The sequence below is a fragment of the Canis lupus genome, chromosome 15, assembly GCF_011100685.1.
Source record: "Canis lupus familiaris isolate Mischka breed German Shepherd chromosome 15, alternate assembly UU_Cfam_GSD_1.0, whole genome shotgun sequence".
Classification (NCBI taxonomy): Eukaryota; Metazoa; Chordata; class Mammalia; order Carnivora; family Canidae; genus Canis; species Canis lupus.
In genome coordinates, this window is record NC_049236.1 from 16,632,302 (window position 1) to 16,654,977 (window position 22,676).

The 22,676-nt window shown below is 47.0% G+C and overlaps 1 protein-coding gene and 1 non-coding gene across 8 annotated transcripts in view; one reads left to right on the forward strand and one right to left on the reverse strand.

Moving 5' to 3' along the window:
- KDM4A (lysine demethylase 4A) overlaps positions 1-22,676 on the reverse strand; it is a 48,696-nt gene that overhangs the window by 13,080 nt on the left and 12,940 nt on the right. For all 7 annotated transcript variants that reach the window (XM_038558352.1, XM_038558348.1, XM_038558351.1 and 4 more), the window contains 6 exons: positions 22,369-22,506; positions 21,262-21,509; positions 20,231-20,430; positions 18,741-19,117; positions 5,705-5,825; positions 152-333 (listed from right to left, as the gene is read on the reverse strand). In XM_038558352.1, coding sequence (XP_038414280.1) covers positions 152-333; positions 5,705-5,825; positions 18,741-19,117; positions 20,231-20,430; positions 21,262-21,509; positions 22,369-22,506 — 1,266 coding nt within the window. The remainder of the gene's footprint in view (positions 1-151; positions 334-5,704; positions 5,826-18,740; positions 19,118-20,230; positions 20,431-21,261; positions 21,510-22,368; positions 22,507-22,676) is intronic.
- Positions 4,365-4,471, forward strand: LOC119869456. Its single transcript, XR_005371015.1, has one exon. It is a non-coding gene; the product is annotated as a U6 spliceosomal RNA (small nuclear RNA).

Genomic DNA, 22,676 nt, shown 5'->3' on the forward strand with positions numbered 1-22,676 from the left:
AACCTGACTACAGTACATGGATGGGGCAGTGAATACTAGAAGAACATGTCTTTCCCAAGACAACCAGTGACAAGCTCTGTACCCACAATTAAACCTCGCTTCCCTCCGGACTGCTGGCTCTGGATAAAAGGAGAGGATGAAGTGGGCTTACCTGATGGTAAGTCTGAAAGATCATACAGACAGCGCAGTGAGGGGCCTGCTGGGCCATGGTCTCATTGAATTCCTTTTCAGCCTCAAAGTTTGGGGGTCGGTTCTGCCATAGTTGGCTCAGGGGCTTGGCCCAGGCCTCTGTCTCCTCAGCCTCCTCCTCAGGGGTCAGCTGTTCAGACGACTCTGGAGCAGAGAGCAGAGCACAAGTCAGCACCAGCCCCGTACATGTGTAACTCTGCCTAGAGAGCAGATGAGCTCAGCCTGGTTCCAGGCTGGCCTAAACCTAAGACCCTATAGGTGATAAAGGCAAAGGGCAGAAGCAATTTTCAACAGACTTCTTCAATACTTGTATGATACTGCAGATGGTCCTGCCTGTAGCCCCTTCTCTTCTTACCCAGAGTCCAGCCTGCTCCTCTCCCCTAACAGCTGCCTGCGTTCAAAGCCTGTGCCCAAGGGCAGCACAGTAAGACACAGTCTTGCCAGAAACCACGTTACTTGTTGTCTCCGGTATGTTAGCATGTTGAGTCCCTACCTTTTAAGAGTTTTCTCTACAGTTGCACTGAAGGGAAAAAAGGGGGGGAAAAAAAAAAAAAAACAAGGAAATGGCAAGACTTAAAGGTTTTTATGTCATGTGCGTTAGTCAGAACTTTCTAGTTCCCTCTGCAAAGGTTGGTGGGACAGCTGCCTTTTCTGGACAGGGATCCCCAACTGTCCTGGCTCTGCTCAGAGGAAGGTAGAGCGTGACCAAGACGAACCCTCTTTCCCACACCTTAAGTCTAGGCCAAGGCCTAACACACAATCATGGCCCACAAGACAAATGCAATCCACTTGGGGGGCTAAGAACTGTTTTTACATTTTTAAAGGATTAAAGGGAAGAAAGAAGAATATGTGAAGCCTATGAAGTCTGAAATATTTACTATCTGGTCCTTCACAGACCTCTGGTCTAGATGACAAATTTGTGTCTCTTCATTACTCTAACACAGCAGAGTGTAGGATTCATTGGGCCCCAGCACTGCCTGAGGAAGGAAAATCCCCTCCAGGTGCCATCTTCCCAAAAGAAAGGGACACACTGCTGAATGGAAAACAAAAAAACTGGGCTCAAAAAACAAGATGGATGTGATACAGGTATACCCCTTCCAGTTCCCAGTAAATCAGTGAGATGGACTTAGCCCACTGGATTCCAACATAAACCATGAAGGAGGGAGGAAAATACCACAACTCTAATATTATGGGTCAACGGAAGCAATCTTTGGTAAAAGGAGCAACAAACATCAAAATAAATGAAATAGTGTTTCTCCAGATGCTCCCCCAAGTGAGGGAAATATGAGAGGTCACATTTGGGATGTCCTTCTTTGGCGAGTGAGTCCAAAAAAAGGTCCAAGTATGACACATCTTACAGGAGATTGGCTCCATGCCAGTGACACTACGTGAAGCCCTCATTGGAGTCACCATATCTAGCTATGTAGAGGCATCAGGAATCCCCAGCTAGGATCTCACTTCCCAGACAGAACCACTATGAAAAGGCCCTACAGATCTAAGCAGAACAGCCCAAGGAAGGCGCTGGTATGTACTTGCACTAGGTGCCTATTTATTTGTTCATTTCTAGCAACTCCAGCTCAGTGCGAATAGTTACCTACTCTGCCTTCAGTCATGTTAAATGACCCCTGGCAGCTGCCATGTGTGTGACCTCAGTCAAGTGTACTGTTAACGTAGTGAGGTAATTGCAGACAATTTTTTTTTAAGATTTATTTATTTATTTATTTATTCATGATAGACATAGAGAGAGAGAGAGAGAGAGAGAGAGAGGCAGAGACACCGGCAGAGAGTTCGAGAAGCAGGCTCCATGCCAGGAGCCTGACACGGGACTCGATACCGGGACTCCAGGATCGTGCCCTGGGCCAAAGGCAGGCACCAAACTGCTGAGCCACCCAGGGATCCCCATTGCAGACAATTAAAATCAACCTATACAAGCCCTATCAAACAGGCCGACCAGGAACTATGGTGCCTAAACCAACACAAGTATTTTTCTTATCCTGGGCAAAACAAGAGTGACCAAGATTGAATAGAAGAAACAGAAACAGACAGCCTCTCAAATCACAAGAGAAAAATTAACACAGGGATATCTGCTCTGTTTACCAAACCATAGGTGGTAAAACAAAACAAAAGAAAACAAAACAAAAAAACAGGCAGCCCTGGTGGCCCAGCTGTTTAGCACCGCCTTCTGCCCAGGGTATGATCCTGGCGACCCGGGATCGAGTCCCATGTCAGGCTCCCCGCATGGAGCCTGCTTCTCCCTCTGCCTGTGTCTCTGCCTCCCTCTCTGTGTCACTCATGAATAAATAAAATCTTAAAAAAAAAAAAATCACTCCACTTATAACCACTGTAATGAGAAGGAAAAATGTTCACTATGTTAAGTGAAAATTGCAGGAAATTTACAATTTACATGTATAAACCATCACTGAGATGCACAAGAAAGATGTATTTCATTGAGTATTTTATTCCTCGATTAAAAAAAATTTGGTGGGATCCCTGGGTGGCGCAGCGGTTTGGCGCCTGCCTTTGGCCCAGGGCGCGATCCTGGAGACCCGGGATCGAATCCCACATCGGGCTCCCGGTGCATGGAGCCTGCTTCTCCCTCTGCCTGTGTCTCTGCCTCTCTCTCTCTCTCTGTAACTATCATAAATAAATAAAAATTAAAAAAAAAAAAAAAAAATTTGGTAAGGGGAGGCGCATGCTAGACTAAGAGACTAAAGAAACAAGACTTTGAAATGGGTGACCCCGGTTTGGTTTATACTGGTTTAAAGGGAAAAAGCTATGAAACACACTTTTGGGATAAGTAGGGAAAAATTAACATGGACTGAAGATGGGAGAACATCATGAAACACTGCCTATTTTCCTAGGTGTGGCAACAGCATTTATATGACTCTTGAGGAAGTGCCTCTCGGTGCACTTCAAGTGACCTGATGAGGACAACCCACTCTCATGTGGTGGCAAGTGTATGCGGCATGTACCCCAATAACACAAGCAGAGCGAGCGCCCACGGCAACATGGCAGCGGCTGCTGACAACAGGAGGCACGCACGGGGCTTCCATCTCTTCAACATTTCCACATTTAAAATTGATCATGAATAGCTGTGAGGTCCTACGTTATTATCTCAATGGCATCATTATAAAAAGACATACATGGATATAATCTAGTATCTGGCTAGGAAAATCAGGAAGATTAACACATTAAGACATGCAAGTGGTCACCTTTGCAGGGTAATTCTGTTGTCCTCTCTATAAATGTTTCCTGTTCCAATTTCCTACAACCTCTATTTGGAGCCTTTAGAGCACCAGGGGGTTGGGGTCAGGGGATCCTGAAGCTAGGCTGCTGCTACCCAGAGAACCCAAGCTCCATCTGGGCCAGAGGAAGAGCAGAGAGACTTCTTAAGACTCTGACACAGGCTCTGGCCTACTTTTGACTAGAGGATCTCAAGACTTTCCCCACTCACTTATCACAATCCTACTACCAAGGAAAACAGCAGAGATAGGGATCAGAAGAGAAAGGGAACATAGGGCTTGCTTCAGGAGCAGGGAGGCTGGTGAGAGTCTGGGCCTTCTCACCCAGTCACTGGTGCCAGGAAGGGCAGGGCAGGAAAGGACCTGGCATCAGTCAAGAGTAACAAAGGACCTGCTCACTGCCAGAGACTTGGCCACACTCATGTTACTGGAACTCGAGCTCCAGGCAGCACAGGAGACCACGCTGCGCTGAGGCCAACAACTCTGAGCTCCAGCGATAGACACAGTTCCCATTTCTGCTCCAATCTCTGCCTATTTCCCTTCTGTCTCCTTCACCGGCTCCTCTTCCTGTCTTTCCACCCCCAGCCTCTGCCCTCTCCCAAGTGGCCTCATGTACTCTAAGTAAAGGTTATCAAACCAACGGTAGCTACACTCGTGGTGAGCACAGAATACCAGAGCTGTCCAATCACTATGCTGTATACCTGGAAGTAATGTAATAGTGTGTCAACTACACTTCCGCTTAAAAAAAAAAAAAAAAAGTTTAATAAAATTTTTAAAGTTATTTATTTATTTGAGAGAGCATGTGGGGGAGGGGGGGAGCAGAGGGAGAGACTCTCAAGCAGACTCCCCGCTGAGCCCAAAGCCCACGACCTGGTGGACCACGACCTGGACCCTGAAAATCATGACCTGAGCTGAAATCAAGAGTCTGACACTGTGCTCGCTTCGGCAGCACATATACTAAAATTGGAACGATATAGAGAAGATTAGCATGGCCCCTGCGCAAGGATGACACGCAAATTCGTGAAGCGTTCCATATTAAAAAAAAAAAAAAAAGGAGTCTGACACTTAACTGAGCCACCCAGGTGCCCCATTTTGGTTAAAATTTTTCAAAAGGTATCAAACACTACCTCTGCTGAGCCCCAAATCTACATTCCCCACAGACACTGAACTTAGGTTTCTAATCCCAACCAAAGCTACAATGCAGGGAGGCATTGAACTCAGGCTTCTACATGCCCCACACTCACAGCTCTACACCCAACCCCTAAATCCAGCTGACTTTAGGCTCCCAACACCCGTCACTGTATCCCTCCCCCATCCTTACCACCATCATCCTGCTTCAGACCCTCCGCTCGCAGAGGGTCTCGCAGAGACCAAGGCAAAAGCCCATCTGTTGCCCTCAAACCCATTCTCTAGATGCAGTCGCTAGGAGCAATCCTTCTTTTCTTTTTCTTTCTTTTTCTTTCTTTTTTAAGATTTTATCTATTTACTCATGAGAGACACAGAGAGAGGCAGAGACACAGGCAGAGGGAGAAACAGGCCCCATGCAGGGAGCCCAACGCGGGACTTGATCCCAGGGTCCCCAGGATCACTCCCTGGGCTGAAGGCGGCACTAAACCACTAAGCCACCCGAGCTGCCCAGGAGCATTCCTTCTTATGTACATCTGGCCACTTAAAACCCGTCAAAGGAAAAAAAAAAAAAAAAACCATTGAAGGCTCCTGAAGGCCCACTATAGTAAGGCCTCCCTCTCAGCCTCCCCCACCTCACTCTGGCCCACCCATCACACCCTGGCCTGGCCCTTTAACTGAGCAGCTCCCTCTGAATCGATCTTCACGCTCTCCCTTCTGCTGTAGATTAACATCTCCTCTCTTTAGATCTGTTTACCTGTCAGTTTGCCCCACTACCTTGTGAGCTTTTTGAGGGCACGGACATATCTTAGTAATCTCTGTAGCTACACATTCAGCATTTGGCTTGGCATCATTGACAGAATTGCTATCCAGAAATATCAGCCTGTACCTCCTAGTAAAGAAAGAGAAGAACCTGCATGCGATCATCCTGTATTAGGTACATTCCAAGATACATAGACATACAAAGAAATATGATTATAAATTAAGTATCAAATGAGATCCTGTTCTCTTTGTGGAGTATCTGGGAGAACAGTGAAGCATGGGCCCACCCCTGGCACTTAGCTGGGCTTCCCAATGTCCTGTCAGAGCAAGTCCTAATGGGGTGAAACACTTTCCTCTTCCTGGTCAAGAGGGAAAGCAACACTTACCATCATCACTGACGCAATCCTGCAACACGAGTGGGTGATGGCGGGGGAGCTTGCTTAAGGGCTGACGACGGCCCTTGGACTTCTTATTCTCTTCCAGGGAAAACATGTATTCATCTGCCACCTAGGCAAACCACAAGAAGAAATCAAATTGGTCTTGCCTCCACTTAGGGACACAGCAGAGGTTGGTCCTACAGTGAAAACCAACAGAAAGGGCAGGCCTAAAGAGAAATATAAAACCAAACACAGAATACACCTGCCTTTGGATAAACCAAAATGACAGTACCACACAAATTAATCTAAACTAGGATTATGTAAACATTTTAGGGCAAAATTTGTGCCTAACAAGTATAGCTCCTGTTCTCAAAAGCAGCCTGAAACAAATCTACCAAAAATAAATGTACTCTACAGGAAAGCCATGCCCCCTCCCTTAAAGTCTGGGTCATGAGATTGCATCTCAGAAAGCCCCAGAGAAACCAGGTGCCCCTTTTCATGGACCAGAAGGGCAGGAACACCTGTTACAAAGAGCCAGGCAGCTGGGCCATCAGACTTGAAATGCTAGAGGACATCCGAAGGGGTGAGGAACAGTTGACCCACTAAAGTCAAATAGGCCAGCTTCTCCTCACGCGCTGTCAAGCCCTCAGCTCTAGTTGATACTATTTATTTGTCAGCTAGTTTCCTCATCAGACAGGACAGAGTATTTAAAACTGTGACCTAATGGAACACCTGAGTGGCTCGGCGGTTGAGCGTCTGTCTTTGGCTCAGGGAGTGATCCTGGGGTCCCGGGATCGAGTCCCACATCGGGCTCCCTGCAGAGAGCCTGCTTCTCCCTCTGCCTGCGTCTCTGCCTCTGTGTTTCTCATGGATAAACAAATAAAATCTTTTCAAAAATAAATAAATAAAAATTTTAAAAACTCTGACCTAGCTACAAAAGCCAAAGTTGATTTGACTAATGCTCCATTTACATAATGTCAGAGCAAGCACAATTAGGTTTAAGATGTACAACACTGACTCAGTAATACCACAAGAGTTTCTTTCCAGTCACTGTATTTAAAATTTGGGTCATTCCTCTCAGAGAAAGCATCTGACAAAGTACAACATCCATTCATGATAAAAACTCTCAAAAGGCAGCCTGGGTGGCTCAGCGGGTTTAGCACCGCCTACAGCCCAGGGCATGATCCTGGAGACCCAGAATCGAGTCCCATGTTGGGCTCCCTGCATGGGGCCTGCTTCTCCCTCTGCCTGTGTCTCTGCCTCTCTCTGTGTCCCTCATGAATAAATAAATAAAATCTTAAAACAAAAAACAAAAAACAAAAAAACTCAACAAACTAGGTTTAAAGGGAACATACCTCGACACAATAAAGGCCATTTATGAAAAACCCACAGCTAACATCCTCAATGGAGAAAAATTGAGAGCTTTTCTTCTAAGGTCAGGAACAAGACAAGGATGTCCAGTCTCACTACTTTATTTAATAGTACTGGAAGTCCTAGCCACAGCAATCAGACAAGAAATAAAATGTACCTAGATCGGTAATGAAGAAGTAAAACTCTATTTACAGATGACATGACACCATATATAGAAAACCTGGAAGACTCCACCAAAAAACTGCTAGAACTGATAAAGGAATTCAGTGAAGTCTCAGGATACAAAAATCAATCTCCAGAACTCTGCTCCATTTCTATACACCAATAATGAAGCAACAAAAAGAAAAGAATCCCCTTTACAATTATACCAAAAATACTAAGATACCTAAGAATAAACCTAAACAAAGAGGGAAAGATCTACACTGTGTAAACTATGAAACACTGATGAAAAAAAACTGAAGATGACACAAAAAAATGGAAAGACATTCCACACTTATGAATTGGAAGAATAAATACTTTAAAAATGTCTATAGTACTCAAAGCAATGTACACAGTTAATGTAATTACTATCAAAACAGCAACAGCATTTTTCACAGAAATAGAACAAAGAATCCTAAAATTTGTATGGAACCACAAAAGATCCCCAAACACCCAAAGCAATAGTGAAAAGCAAAGCAAAGCTGGAAGCATCACAATTCCAGACTTCAAGTTATGTTACAAAGCTGCAGTGATCAAAACAGTATGTTAATGGCACAAAGACACACAGATCAATGGAACGGAAAACCCAGAAATAAACCCACAAGTATATAGTCAATTGCATTTAAAAAAGCAGGAAAGAATATGCTGTGGGGAAGAGACAGTCTCTTCAACAAGCCGTGTACAGAAAACTGGACAGCTACATGCAAAAGAATGAAGCTGGACCACTTTCTTACACCACACACAAAAATAACTTCAAAATGGATTAAAGACCTAAATGTGAGACCTGAAACCATAAAAATTCTAAAAAAGATTTGCACAGGCAGTAATTTCTGACATTGGCCATAGCAACTTTTTTCTAGATATGTCTCCCAAGGCAAAAGAAACAAAAGCAAAAATAAACTATTGTGACTACATCAAAATAAAGGAACCCTTTTGCACTCCTGATGGGAATGCAAACTGGTACAACCCCTGTGGAAAAGAGTATGGAAGTTCTTCAAAAAATTAAAAATAGAACTGCCATACAACCCAGTAATCACACTAACTACTGGGTATTTACCCAAAGAACACAAAAATACTACTTGAAAGGAATAATGCACCCCAATGTTTATAGCAGCATTATTTACAATAGCCAAATTATGGAAGCAGCCCAAGTGTCCATTTACTGTTAAAAGGATAAAGATGCAGTATGTGTACGTATATATAGATATATAACAGAATATTATTCAGCCATAAAAAAGACTGAAATCTTGCCATTTGCAACAACATGGATGGAGCTCAAGGATGATGTTAAGGGACATAAGTCAGAGAAAGACAAATATCATAGGATTTCATTCATATGTGGAATTTTTTTTTTAAGATTTTATTTATTTATTCATGGGAGACACAGAGAGGCAGAGACACAGGCAGAGACAGAAGCAGGCTTCATGCAGAGAGCCCGATGTGGGACTCGATCCCGGGTCTCCAGGATCAGGCCCTGGGCTGAATGAAGGCGGTGCTAAACCACTGAGCCACCTGGGCTGCCCTCATATGTGGAATTTAACAACAAAAGGAGCAAAGGGAAATAGAAACAAACCAAGAAACAGACTCTTAACTATAGAGAACAAACTCCAGACAGGAGGTGGGTGGGGGAATGGGTGAAAGGGATGGGGATTAAGGAGTGCAACTTAATAAGTACCAGGCAATTTAAATAAAAACCTAAAAAAACTGGGATGCCTGGGTGGCTCAACGGTTGAGCATCTGCCTTCAGCTCAGGGCATGATCCTTGAGTACCGAGTTTGAGTCCCACATTGGGCTCCCCTCAAAGAACCTGCTTCTCCCTCTGCCTATGTCTCTGCCTCTCTCTGCAATCTCTCGTGAACAAATACATAGTATCATTAAAAAAAAAAATCTTGATCATCCTACATTTAGGAGAAATAGAGTTAGCTAAAACCATTAAGCAAGGAAACAAGGCCTGGAGGAGGGCTACTTTGCAACTATGAAAAAAACAATTCATCAGCAGTGCTAGAGAGAAGTGGTGGTACTGCAGGGCCACTTCAGAAGTCACACTAGGCCTACAGGCTTCACGTGTTAACTACACAGACCAGAGAACTCGAGGCCTGCACTTGGAATGCCAAGAAAAACCAAATTCTGAGCAAGCTACGTCCAGGGAGAATAGAGCCAGCCAGGCGCCCCAATGATCACAGACTTTTAATCAGATCTGAACTATACTGACAGGCTATAAACCAGCAATTTCCAAAGTGCACAAGAAAGCCCCTCAAGAGCCTCCAACCAAAACAGCCCTGCTTTCGATTTATACTTTTCAAATGAGAAAGATTTCACTTAAACAAAGGGTTCTTTGGATAAAACAAACTGGAAAACAATACTCAAATGTATTTCACAGTGCAACCATGGAACTAAAAAACTTTAGGGACATGCACCACCATCATATGTAATACTTACTAACAAATTACATGCACCAATGTGTTTATGCATATTTTAAAAGAAGAATAGGCGCCTGAGTAGCACAATGGACTAAGCATTTGACTCTTGGTTTCGGCTCAGGCCATGGTCTCAGGGTTATGAGATCAAGCCTGGAGCTGGGCTCTCTGCTCAGCGCAGAGTATGCCTAAGACAATCTCCCTCAGCCCCTAATTCTCTCCCGCCACTGCCATGCAGGTGGACATGTACGCTCTTCCTCAAATAGATAAATCTTGGGACACCTGGGTAGCTCAGTGGTTGAACGTGTCTGCCTTCGGCTCAGGGTATGATCCTGGGGTCCCAGGATCGAGTCCCACATCACGCTCCCTGCCGAGAGCCTACTTTTCCCTCTGCCGGTGTCTCTCATGAAAAATAAATAATCTTAAAAGGGGGGAGGGGCAGCAGCCCAGGTGGCTCACCAGTTTAGCACTGCCTTCAGCCCAGGGCATGATCCTGGAGACCCAGGATCGAGTCCTGTATCAGGCTCCCTGCATGGAGCCTGCTTTTCTTTTTCTTTCTGCCTGTGTCTCTGCCCCCCCCCCCTCCTCTCTGTGTATTCTCATGAATAAATAAAATCTTAAAAAAAAATCTTAATTTACAAAAATAAACTATAAAAAGATAAAGTTCCAGGCAGCCCAGGTGGCTCAGAGGTTTAGCGCCGCCTTCAGCCCAGGGCCTGATCCTGGAGACTCGGGATCGAGTCCCACATTGGGCTCCCTGCATGGGGCCTGCTTCTCCCTCTGCCTGTGTCTCTGCTCCTCTCTCTCTCCCCCCCCCCCCCCCATGAATAAATAAAATCTTTTCAAAAAAAAAAAAAAGATAAAGTTCCATTGAGGAGCCTGGGTGGCTCAGTCAAAAGAGCATGTGACTCTTGTTCTGGGGTCGTGAGTTTGAGCCTCAGGCATGGCACAGAGTTTTTTTAAATTGCCTTTTTTTTTTTTTTAATTTAAGTTCCAGGGGCAGCCTGGGTGGCTCAGCGGTTTAGTGCCACCTTCAGCCCAGGGCCTGATCCTGGAGACCCGGGATCAAGTCTCACGTTGGGCTCCCTGCATGGAGCCTGCTTCTCCCTCTGCCTGTGTCTCGGTCTCTCTCTCTCTCTCTCTCTCTGTCTCTCATGAATAAATAAAATCTTTTAAAAAATAAATAAATACATAAAGTTCCATTATTTCTGCATCCAGATAACCTTCTTGCATTGCCCCTTTGAAGACCACCTAGTAAATAGGCCTAAATCTGGGATATGGCAGTGGCAAAGACTAGGAAGTAAGAAAAAATAAAGGAACCAGAAATGGCGGGATTTCCAGTCTGGATCACCAAGGCGAGAGGGACCTAAGAGGATTCATGCAGATGAAGGGGGAGTAGAAACAAGCCAAGTTAAACATGATAGGCAGGTAACACCCACCCTGTTTCTGTGGAAACACCCAGAGGGGCAAAAAGAAATTAGCCTGAGGGTTCAGAAAGCAGGTCAGAGCAAGAGCTGTAGATTTAAGGATACTTAGCATCAGGTTGAGAATTGAAATCGTGGGAGTGAATGACATTACTGGTAGAAGATAAACTGAAAGGAGATCAAGCCTTTGGGAATAGGAGGAGGAAGAGAAAGAGAAAAAAGAGATCCCGCCACAGAGAGTACAGGAGGAATAGAGGGCAAGGAGGGGAAAGCCACAGTGCCAAGGGATGCCAAGGGCTGAGCAGGAAGTGGCCAAAGGACTGGGCAACTGGGAGGCATCAGGACTTTGCTGAGATAGTTTGTCTGCTAGAACTTAAGGAATAAATGCATCCAAGACTCTTTTTGAGAAGATTAAGAAAAGAAATGAGATCATAGGGAATTCCCTCCAACTGTATTTGAAAAAGGGGCTGCATAGGGTTTTACCAGCAGAGAGAAAAGAAACCTGTGAGACAAGAGGTACTACACATGTGGCAGACAGACCCCAGACGGACCCCAGAGATGTGCACTTCTAATCCCTGTGAATGCTATGTTGACATGAAAAACATTAAGTTTGCTCATCAGATAAAATAACAAGATTATCCTAGATTCTCTGGGCAGGCCCAATGTAATCAAACAGTGCTTAATAGTGAAGACGGAAGCAGAAGACTCAATGTCTAAGTGATGTGATGTAAGCAAGACCTGGCCAATGTGGCTGCTTTTGAAGATGAAAGAAAAAGGCAAGGACCAAGGAACATAAGCAGCCTGAGCAGGACAAGGGGCAAGGGGTCTCTCTCTGGAATTTTCAGGGAGGTACAAAGCCCTGTTGACACCCTGATTTTAGCATAATGAGGCCCATGTCAGACTCCAGAAGAACCGGAAGACAATAAATCCGTACTCATCTCAGACTCAGTTTTGGGAACTTATAAAAGCAGCAACAGGAAATGGACATGGTGGTAGGAGATACAGACATCATTTAGCAGGTCCAAGTACTAGAGGAAGTAGGGGGATCAAGACCAAGAACACCAGGGCTGCCTGGATGGTTCAGTCGGTTAAGTGTCTACCTTTGGCTCAGGTCATGATCCCAGAGTCCAGGGATCAAGCCCGGCATCGGGCTCCCTGCTCAGCAAGGAGGCTGATTGTCCCACTGACTCTCACCCCACTCATGCTCACACGCTCTCTTCTCTCTCAAATACATAAATAATTAAGACCAAGAACCCCAGAATGCAGCTCTGGTAAAGAAGATGCCTGTATCCAGCCCTGTGTGTTCCGAGTGCCTCCTGGATGCCAGCCTATGTACCCAGCATACTGTGCTTGGGGCCCAGGCAATGCAGATACAGGCGACACAAGGTCCTGAGCCTCAAGGAGCTCCTGGCCCAGCCAGGGGTGGGGGGACTTGGTGTGCACGACTTAAGTCTCTGCCCTTTCCACTACTGTCTTGTTGCCTCTGACCAAAGTAGTCAAGTCTAGTCAAGAAAGTATCTTTGCAGATTTTCTCATCTTCCGGCCTAAGTACTCCTGCTCCCTGGTCTCCACACGGCCTTCATGTGCTCACTTCTAAATTCCCTCACAGCAGGTAGCAGAAACGGCTGAGTTCCAATCCTAGTTCTAGCAACTAGCTGTGTGAGCCTAGGCAAGTAGCATCCCACTCATCAAGTGGGAGGACTGAATGCTGCCCCCTGCCCAGGGCGCCGTGAGGATGGGGTGTGATAGCAGGTAGGGTCTCCCAGGCCTCTGCCTGCAAGAGAGCTAGAGCTCAGGCTCCTGAGTTCTCTGTTCCCCAATTAACATCAGGCCCCCAAGTCAAGGTCAGTGTTACTAATGGACTGTACAGAGAAGAGCCAACTGTTCCCTCCTTGTTTTGGGAACTTACTTTTTCAAAGCAGCTTAAACTAACACGAAATGTTATAACAGACACATCACTGGAGCTCTGTCTGCAGTTAAGTGAACATCCTAAAGCTTGGGTGCTTCTACAGTCCGTCAACCTGGGTGCTTTTACTAAGGCCCTTGACATAGAGGAGCACATAAACTGAGCAGCAAGAGGCCTGAATTACAGCATGGGGAATGCAAAAGGGGGGCAGGAGTGACACCAGGGTGCTCTTCAAAACCCAGCTATTTCCAAATACAGCTACAATGCCATTAGACCTCCCCAGGGATCGGTAAGGTGCTTCAGCTTCTGCACCAAGCCGTGACTATCACTCCCCCATCCCACCCAATTAATCCTGCTGTCAGCTTCCTGGTAAAACTAAACTTCCATTCCTTCCTTCCACGTTTACAGAAGGTTCATGGGCTGAGTCCCAGGACCATGTCGGTGCGTGAAGCAGCAACGCGAATATGGCACAGGGCCTGGCTCCCTCAGCTCCCTGGGACAACTGTGCAGAGTGACATGGACTGTGGTGAAAAGGGAGTGGAGTGCCACAGGTGTTCCAGGCAGAAGGAAAGTAGATTGGAAGCAGTGAACGGTTGCTGGGAATGGTGATTTTTGCAAAGGACTGGGCTCCAATAAGCAAGAAAGTCGTGTTCCAGGAAGAGAGGTGTGCTGAGGACTCCCTGGCTCCTCCTACCTCAAAACCTTCTGTAGCCTGGTGATGGCTGCACAAGTGAGAAGGCATAAAAGGTCAGAGAACTGTATGCTAAAAAATGTTTAAAATGACAGGTTTTACATCATGTATACTTTACCACAACTAAAAACAAATCAACCCAAAATTTCAAAAATAAATATAATAAAAGGAGTTAATTAAAAGTGAAAAAGGAAGGCGGCAGCTGACTGGCTCAGTCCAAAAGGCATGTGACTCTTGATCTTGGGGTTGTGAGTTCAAGCCCTGCATAGGATGTAGAGATTACTTAAAACAAACAAACAAACAAACAAACAAACAAACAAACTTAACGGACACCTGGGTGAGTCAGCGGTTGAGCATCTGCCTTCAGCCCCGGGCGTGATCCTGGAGTCTTGGGATTAAGTCCCACATTGGGCTCCCTGCAGGGAGCCTGCTTCTCCCTCTGCCTGTGTCTCTGCCTCTCTGTGTGTCTCTCATGAATAAAGTCTTTTAAAAAATTAAATTTTAAAAACTCAAAATTGTCAACCCATATATAGCACTCTACTCCTCATCCAGCTGTGCTGGAGCCCCACACCCACCCCTGGGTGTTTGGACCTGCAGGATCCAGTCCTACCCCCTTACCCTCATGACCTCCAATAACACAGCCACACTTGCCTGTTGCTCCCAGGTCTTCAGTCCTTCGCCCCTCGCCCTGGACACACTGCCCTTCTCTACTTCCCCATAACCTTGGGCTGCTCTACCCTGGCCTCTACTCCACCCCATTATGAAAAGTATTCTCCACACTTTGCATGCTCCACAGGTAAGCTCCTCCACGCCCGCCGATACCTCCAGTGACTGCCTCCTACCCAACCCTCCTGAACTTCAGATCTGCGCACACACATCTCCATCCCCTACCTCACACACGTCACTCAGCACGCCCCAAACTTGAACTCCCCACCTGAGCCACACTCAAATACCCCTTGGCTTTTCCATTAATGCACCCCCATCCATCCAATAACTCTAGTCTGAATCCGAGTCAACTCCCACCCACCCCACCCCCATAGCCAGCCCCCTAGTCCCTCAGGGGCTCTCAGATCCACCTCCTGCTCCTTATCCCTGTCACCACCACGCAGCCCAGGTCCTTACCACGTCACTTTCAGACTAAACAGGTTCCAAAATGATTTCCCTATTGCAAATCTTTCTTTCTTCCTGAAGTAGAAGTATTTGACTATATGTGGTAATCATAAAAATATTCCAATTTATAAATGTAGAAAGTGAAAATCATCCATAATCCACCTTCAGGAGAACCTCTGCTATTTCTGCTTTTGCCTACTTCCCCATCCCCAGGCCCAAAATCCTTTATACTTTTTCCAAAATGATCTTTCAAAACATCAGTGCAGAGCTAAAAAACCCTTCACCAGACAACCTGAAAAACTGGCATTGTTTCTTGAGTAAGCTAGGAGGCGGGGGGAGCACTGCCCTAAAATGAGACAACACAAACAGAAGGTGTGAGACTAGACTAAATCCTGATTCAAACAAACCTAATGTAAAATCAAATTTGTTTAGACAACTGGAGAAACTGGATTATAGGCTGGATATTAGATGATGCTAAGGAACTCTCCTAAATTTGCTAGGCAGAATGACGGCTAGCGATTAAAGAAATACCCACAGTTTTTGGAGGTCACAATGAGTGGGGAAGAAACAACACACCTGTGATTTGCTTTAATGTGCTTCAAATGACAAAAGGCCAGGTGAAGCAAATGTGGCCAAGTACTGACAACCGTCAGACCTAGGTGAGGAGCATTTGTGGGTTCACGTTAGTATTCCACATGCAACTTTGTGCATTTAAAAATGTATTCTGGGGACTCCTAGGTGGCTCGGTGGTTGAGCTTCTGCCTTTGGCTCAGGACATGACTCCAGAATCTGGGATCGAGTCTCATATCGGGCTCTCTGCGAGGAGCCTGCTTCTCCCTCTGCCTGTGCCTCTGCCTCTGTGTGTCTCTCATGAATAAATAAATAATTTAAAATAAAAAATAAAAATGTATTCTGAAAATCTTCAATCTCCAAAAACACATGGCGGTGAACCTTCCAAAGTCAAACTGCTTCATGGCACACAGGCAGACTGTGATGATCTGACTCCTCACACCCTCCAGCAACAGCTCCCAAGGCTCTCTCCAGGCCCACAGGCCTGAGACTAACACAACTCTGCAGGCCCCCATGTGCTTTGACCTTGGCATGTGCTACCATCCCCAGGAGAGGAACAGGTTCCTCTCCTCGATTCCCTTTCCATTTTCCCTCAAGGCACTGGGCATACTTCTGCAAATCTTCAGCCTAGTTATAATGCCTGCTTCTCTGCAGTCTCCTCAAACTCTACACCCCAACCCTAGGCTGAGCCACTAACTCTTCCACTTGGACTACAACACTTACCCCTGAGGAGTAGATTAATTTGCTCCCATCTAGACCCCGAGCTCCCTGAAGGCACAGTCCTGGCCCCAAGTAGGCACACCGTATGTGATTACAGAGTAAAGCAGAGGCAGAGCAGCCAAGATATTTTTTCAAAGATGCAGCACATCTAGGAGGTTGAGGGCAAGGGGCAGGAAGGCAATGCCACCGAGAATGGTATTACCATCAGACTACTAGCTAAGACCATACAGAAATAAAAATGAACCAGGAAGGCACTCCTGGGTTTTTTTTTTTTTGAGGAGTAAAGATTCATGTCAGAGAGAAGCCTCCTTCTCCCAGCATATTCCACATGGCTTTTCTCCTCAACCTCTGGATGACAGTGAGCTTCACTTAGCTGGGATCTGCCTTTTGCGGAGGGAGTACATTCAGATCTGTGTCCACCACCAAGAAAGGCAAGTGGACAACGTTCAGCCACCATGAGAGGCCTGTGTCCTCTACGACTGCCTGCTGACTAGGCAGGTAACTTGTCTCACTGAAGGTAAATGAGCAGCAAAGCCATTTGGCCATAGGTGTTAAAAGCCACTCTCTCCAATCAATTTAACTGGTAATAAAGCAACATTGTTTTTTTTTTGTTTGTTTTTTTGTTTGTTTTTTGACGCAACATTCTTAACTCCACATGCTGACTCCTGTATCCATTCCATAACTGGTTCTTAATTTGGGGAGGAAAAAAGATGGGTGTCATATGTTGACTCCTCCTACCAAACACACACAACTTGACTATAGTAAGATTAATTTAGCAGAAAGATATAATCTGAAGAATGCAGATAAAGTATTTAGCATGTAGTAACTCCTTGCTTGATTAGCTGCTTTTGTGGTTGGGACTGTAACCAGAGGTAAGAAAGTCAGGAGGATGCTGCAAGAGGACGGTGGGCCCTGTAGCATGATAGCAGGGTCAATGAAGACCCGAGGGCTCTGTGAAGAATGGCTCCGATGTGGCAACAGGGACCATAAAGGGATTCTGGTGTCTAAGATGGAAAGCCACCTCTTGTGGAAGCTGCCACAGGACAGCAGACAGCAGCCACCAGAAGTGATGGGAAGGAGACATAGCTTCAGGCTCATCAGCCTGCACCCAACCGGATGGAAGGAAGAACATGCAGTAGAAAAGTACACCTACAGAAACTGAGCCCTGAGAGCAGCCTTGGTGGCGCAGCGGTTTAGGCCGCCTGCAGCCTGGAGCGTGATCCTGGAGACCCTGGATGAGTCCCACGTCAGGCTCTCTGCATGGAGCCTGCTTCTCCCTCTGCCTGTGTCTCTGCCTCTCCTTCTCTCTCTGTGTCTCTATGAATAAATAAATAAAATCTTTAAAAAAAAAAAAAAAGAAAGAAAGAAACTGAGCCCTGAGACTGAGAGACGGGAGAAAGGAAAGTGATGTGGGTATTCAAAACAAGGAACAGACCAACCACAAAAATGCACTACTAGGGAAACCAGAACTGTAATATGGACTCAGGTTTAGTACTTTAGCCCAAAACCCAGAAAGCCAAAAGGCTAAATGTTAATATATGGAGACAGTAAGCACACAGGAGGGGCTGGTGATGGTACTCATATGTACTTTTAAAACATTTCATAATAAAAACTCCTTGGGCAGCCCAGGTGGCTCAGCGGTTTAGCACCACCTTCAGCCCAGGGCCTGATTCTGGAGTCCGGGGATCGAGTCCCACGTCAGGCTCCCTGCTTCTCCCTCTGCCGTGTCTCTGCCTCTCTCTCTCTCTCTCTCTCTTTCTCATGAATAAATAAATAAAATCTTTAAAATAGTAACAATAATAAAAACTCCTAAAAGAGCAATTTTTCAAAGGTAAAGATAAGGAAATGGGAAATAACTCTAAAGTCTCTGTGCTGACTTCTATCAGTGACCCCACCCTAGCCCCACTCAAGGCTGCAACTAGACCCACATAAGCTGTGAGGCTGAAAGTAAGACCAGGTCACTTGGGTAGGCACAAGTCTGGATCCATTCAACACAGCTCTGCTGGTGGCCCCCTCGGGTCCATCAGGAGCCTTTTTACACAAAGCAGAGAGAGAACAGCTTTTGGTGTCAGTAGGTTCTAGAAGGAAGCCTGGAAAAATGTTCACATTTATGGCTTCGGGAATTCATTCTGGGCTCCAAAAAGATGCTCTATCAACAATGTTGTACTGGAAGGTGGAAAATGTATGGGGAGGAGTAGAGAGAGAATTCCCATGGGTGTCTACAAGGCAGTCAAGATTTTTAAGGAAAAAAAAAAAACCCTGAATTTTTAGGTAAGTAGAGCCATCTCATCCCCAGCCCACATCTAGGCTAAAACCACTGCCACTCTAACCTTCATGCCTCTAGGGCAGGTTGGGTCAAGGGTACGTCCCACAGCCTGAGCTCTGCAACTGTCACTAAGGCTACAATGCAATTCTCTGGAACAGTCACACAGGGGCCAGAGAAAAGGAGCTCCCAACAAAGAACAAGCTGGAAGTGAACCAATGGCACTAGCTTTCTGCTCGACACTGCAGGTCCATTCTGCTGGTCTCCTGCCACCCTGCACAACTGCAGCAAGCAACGCTCACCCTCCAGACGACCCCCTGCCCCCCAGGATCCCAGCCAGGCAGCCACCCCCCCAGCACTGCCCAGGGCCCATACCTCTGCCAGCTCCCGCTCACTGATACTTCCGGTGGCGCCCCCTTTCTTCCTCGTGCAGGGTTCTCCCATGACGACCCTGCCGTCCCCTTTGGCATAGCTGTGTACAGTGAGAACTCCCGACTGCCCTTGGGCTCGGCAGGACAGAGGCTCACTGGTTTCTGAATCGGAAGAAATAGAATCCCGAGAAGAACTGGAGCCCAGGCTAGAAGAGGATTTCTTTTTCGAACCTGAGAGGACAAGGCGTCCCCCTATAGAAGCAGGATTCACAGAAAGATCCAAGGCGGCTGCTTCTTGTTCTTCCTCTTCCTCCTCATCCTCCTCTTCAAGTTTGACATTTTTAAGCTCTTCAAATTTTACTTCAGAGGAGTCAGAATAATCTGAAACACACACACACACATTGGCCAGAGTCAGCTTCCTCAAGCACATCTGAAGCAAGTGAAAAGCAAAGTGGCAAAGCAAGAGAACACGGGTGGTGAGTGAGGTATGGCTTCCAATTCCAATCTTATCCCTTACAGGTGCCTGTGGGACCTGGGGCTGACCCCTTACCAGCTCCAGGCCTCCACGTTCATCCCATGGACTGCAAGCAGCCTACCCCCTATCTCCAGGGTTCTTTGTCTGCGATGGAGCACAGCCTGGCACACAGCAGACACTCAGTAAGTAGCCACCATCATCTCCCCAGAAGTGTCTTGCAGGAATGAAGGCCTGAGCTCGGCAGACCCGGTGACCCCTAGCTAGACAAGCTGCTAGACAGAGGCAGCCAGGCCCCCGGGCCCCAGTCCACAGGGCCGTCCAGCTGTCAGCAGATGTACCATGACACTCTCAGTACAGATCCTCCATGCCTCACCCAAGACTGCCACCAGCCCCTCCCTAACAGATCTACTCTCAATAACCCCCTGAGCTGGGTGGAGTCAGTAGAAGGGGAGGGGGGGAACACCTGCCCCACCACACTGCTGGACCACACCACTTACTTCCTAAAATCCAAGTGGCCCCTCAAGCTCTCTAGTGAGCAAACTCTAAGCTGGCAGCCAGTCCCCCAACCATCTCATTCCTGCTTCTCTAGCCTCATTTCCTGCTAGCACAGCTGTCTTCTCCCCTTCCCACCCCACTATGTTCAAATTACAGGAAACTACTACAAACTCCCCAAATAGCTCCTGTGACTTCACATCTCCATGCCATCACCTCTGTACTCCCCTCTGGGTGCCCAACCCTCTGCCTGCCTGGGAAATTCCGACCTCTCTTGTAAGAGTTGGTTCAGCATCACTCCACCAACCCTCAGTGTTGCCCTGACCCCTCCCCAGGTGGTGGAGGAGCACTTCCACCCAGCATGTCCCCCTCCGAAGGACTCCTCACACCCACTCTCACACTCCACTTACACTCTCTGCTCAGGCCCACCTCCCCCCTTTTTCCTACCCATGACCCTGAATACAGCACGGCATCTAATGTAGAACAGAATAGTTAGGCATGTGGGGAAAATACTGTAACCAACTAACCTGGGAAGGGAAGATTGTCCTCAACTTGCCGCACGGAGCTATGGGTGGGCCTCACGGGAGCAAGGGCAGCCTGGCACTCCGTCATGTCGTACTGTCCAGTACTCAGCTCCTCCTTGGGGAAGAGCTCACTCTGACTCACCTCCTGTGGTATCTCAAGACACACTCGGTGCCGTTTTGTCCCTATACGGTGCTTGGCGAGGCTGCGAGGAGAGCAGATGTTTTAAGGGCCCAGGAGTACATTTATGGACACACATGTTCACACACATCCACACACATAACCCAAAATGAACGAGTGGCCAGAGCCTGCCCAGGCTCCACACATTGGCCCCACCTCCTATTTGTGGGAGAGACAAGGGACTCTCTGAGCCTGTCCCACCCAAAGGAAAATAGGAATTTTCACCATCCACATCAAAAGATTTGATGTGAAGCTTAAAAAGTATGCAAGGTACCTGGCATACAGTAGGCACCTCATAAATACTCTTTCTTCTCCACATGGCCCAGGATCAACTCACCAGGACAGATCCTCCAGCTCAGACACCAATGATGCTGGCCAACGTCAATCACACACACCCCCTGCCTCTGTGAGTTTCATTCCCACCCTCCATTCTCTTTTCTAAAGAACATCTCATATGATGGGGCGCCTGGCTGGCTCATTTAGTAGAGCATGTGACCCCTGATCTCAAGGTCGTGAGTTTGAGCCCCATGTTGGGCATGAAGCCCACTTACAATAAAAAATAAATAAAAAATGTCTTATGTGGCAATGAGAAAATGACTTCTCTGGCTGAGGGAGCCACGCTCTCGTGTGTGTGATCTTCGTTCCAGATACGGATGTGGTCATTCCTGGGTGACAGCCCAAGGAAGAGCCTGAATGCCCTTGCTCTGGGCATTCCAGAGCCTTTACTTAGAAGAAAGTTCCCTCAGTTGTGGCTAGAACCCCTCACTTTGAAAGAGCCCCTTGACAGGTTATGGAAGCTGCCCAGACCCCCCCCCCCCCAACACACACAGCTGGGCCCAGAGTGCCACTGCGTTACCTTCTCTTGAAGTCACCCTCCTCTCCATCCTCAAGCCCTTCCATGTCATCCTCCTCTGGACACTCCTCGTTTCTGGCTCTCGGGGCCAGTTCACTCTCCTTAAGAAACTCGGCTGCTTCTGGTGTGGGCAGGGTATGGTCAATAACTGTGCTGTCCTTCCCAGCTTTCCAAAGTTTGTACCTTTCTGGCTGGAACTTCCTCACAAACACGTCCATGGAGATCTTCACCATGTCCTTCCTACAGGAGCACTGTCCCAGGGAACCAAAAAAGCTCCAGTCAGCACTCATTAGTGGCTTCCCCGCAACCTCCGTATCCCCTCTCCTCCCTCCAAGTGAAAAAGACACAAGACAGTTTAAAGCCAAACTGCTTGCGTTGATAGGCTGAGGGCATACTGTCATTGCAGAGCCTTCAGGCATTGAAGGAAGCAGGGAAAACAGCAGGGAGGAATGTGTGGTGCTGGGGTGCACCCACCCAGGCACGAACTAGGCTACACAGAGAATGATGCAATGAGGGCGTGCCTGTGTGGCTCAGTGTGTTAAGCGTCTGCCTTCTGCTCAGGTCATGATGAAGCCCCACCAGGCTCCCTGCTCAGTGGGGAGTCTGCTTCTAGCGCTGCCACTGCCCCTCCCCCACTGCTCGTGCTCAAACTCTCTCTCCCAAAAAGTAAATAAAATCTTAAAAAAAAGGAAAGAAATGCTGCAATGAAGTTCTGCACTCAGAACCAGGATGGTCAATGTCCAACCTTCCTTCTGAGATCTAGCCAAGCCAGGACCACAGGAGCAAATGTCAATGTCCAGCCTTGCCTTGCTTCCCTAATCCTAAGAATTTCTCAAGAGAAATCCCAGAGTGGCCAGAGCAAGAAATATCAATGTGTGTGGTTTTCAAGCTCAAAGGACTTAAGCATGAAATCTCACTTTATGCACCCCAAACCTGAACAAACTTTTCACAATTCGGTATGAACACACTATGCTGGCACATTTGCACATCCCTGCCACCCCGTTTCCGAATTCAAAGAATGTTCTAATCGCCAGCCAGTGTATCTAGCAAGAATTTGGTCAGCAGACATTTTTAGTCATGGCGTTATCCAAAGAAACCAAACGGACTTACCAGCACAGCTTGTTTGCCATACTCAATCCACCGCCGGGTAGCAAAATTGGTAGACTCCGCACAGTTGAAACCATGGTTAAAGCCGGCATGGTAACCATAAGGGAAAGTGATCATGAATTCTCCAGCTTCTTGAGTTACCTGAACGAGAGCAGACTTGACGCAGCTGCGGCAGATGGCTCAAGTCTACAAAACTGGGCCTCTGAGCTCCAAGTCTGCCATAGCTTAGCTGAGTAACACAGGAGAAGTCCTAAAACTAATGGGGGCCTTTATAAAATGCCCAGCCCCGTCACATCAGACCCCCTTCACTG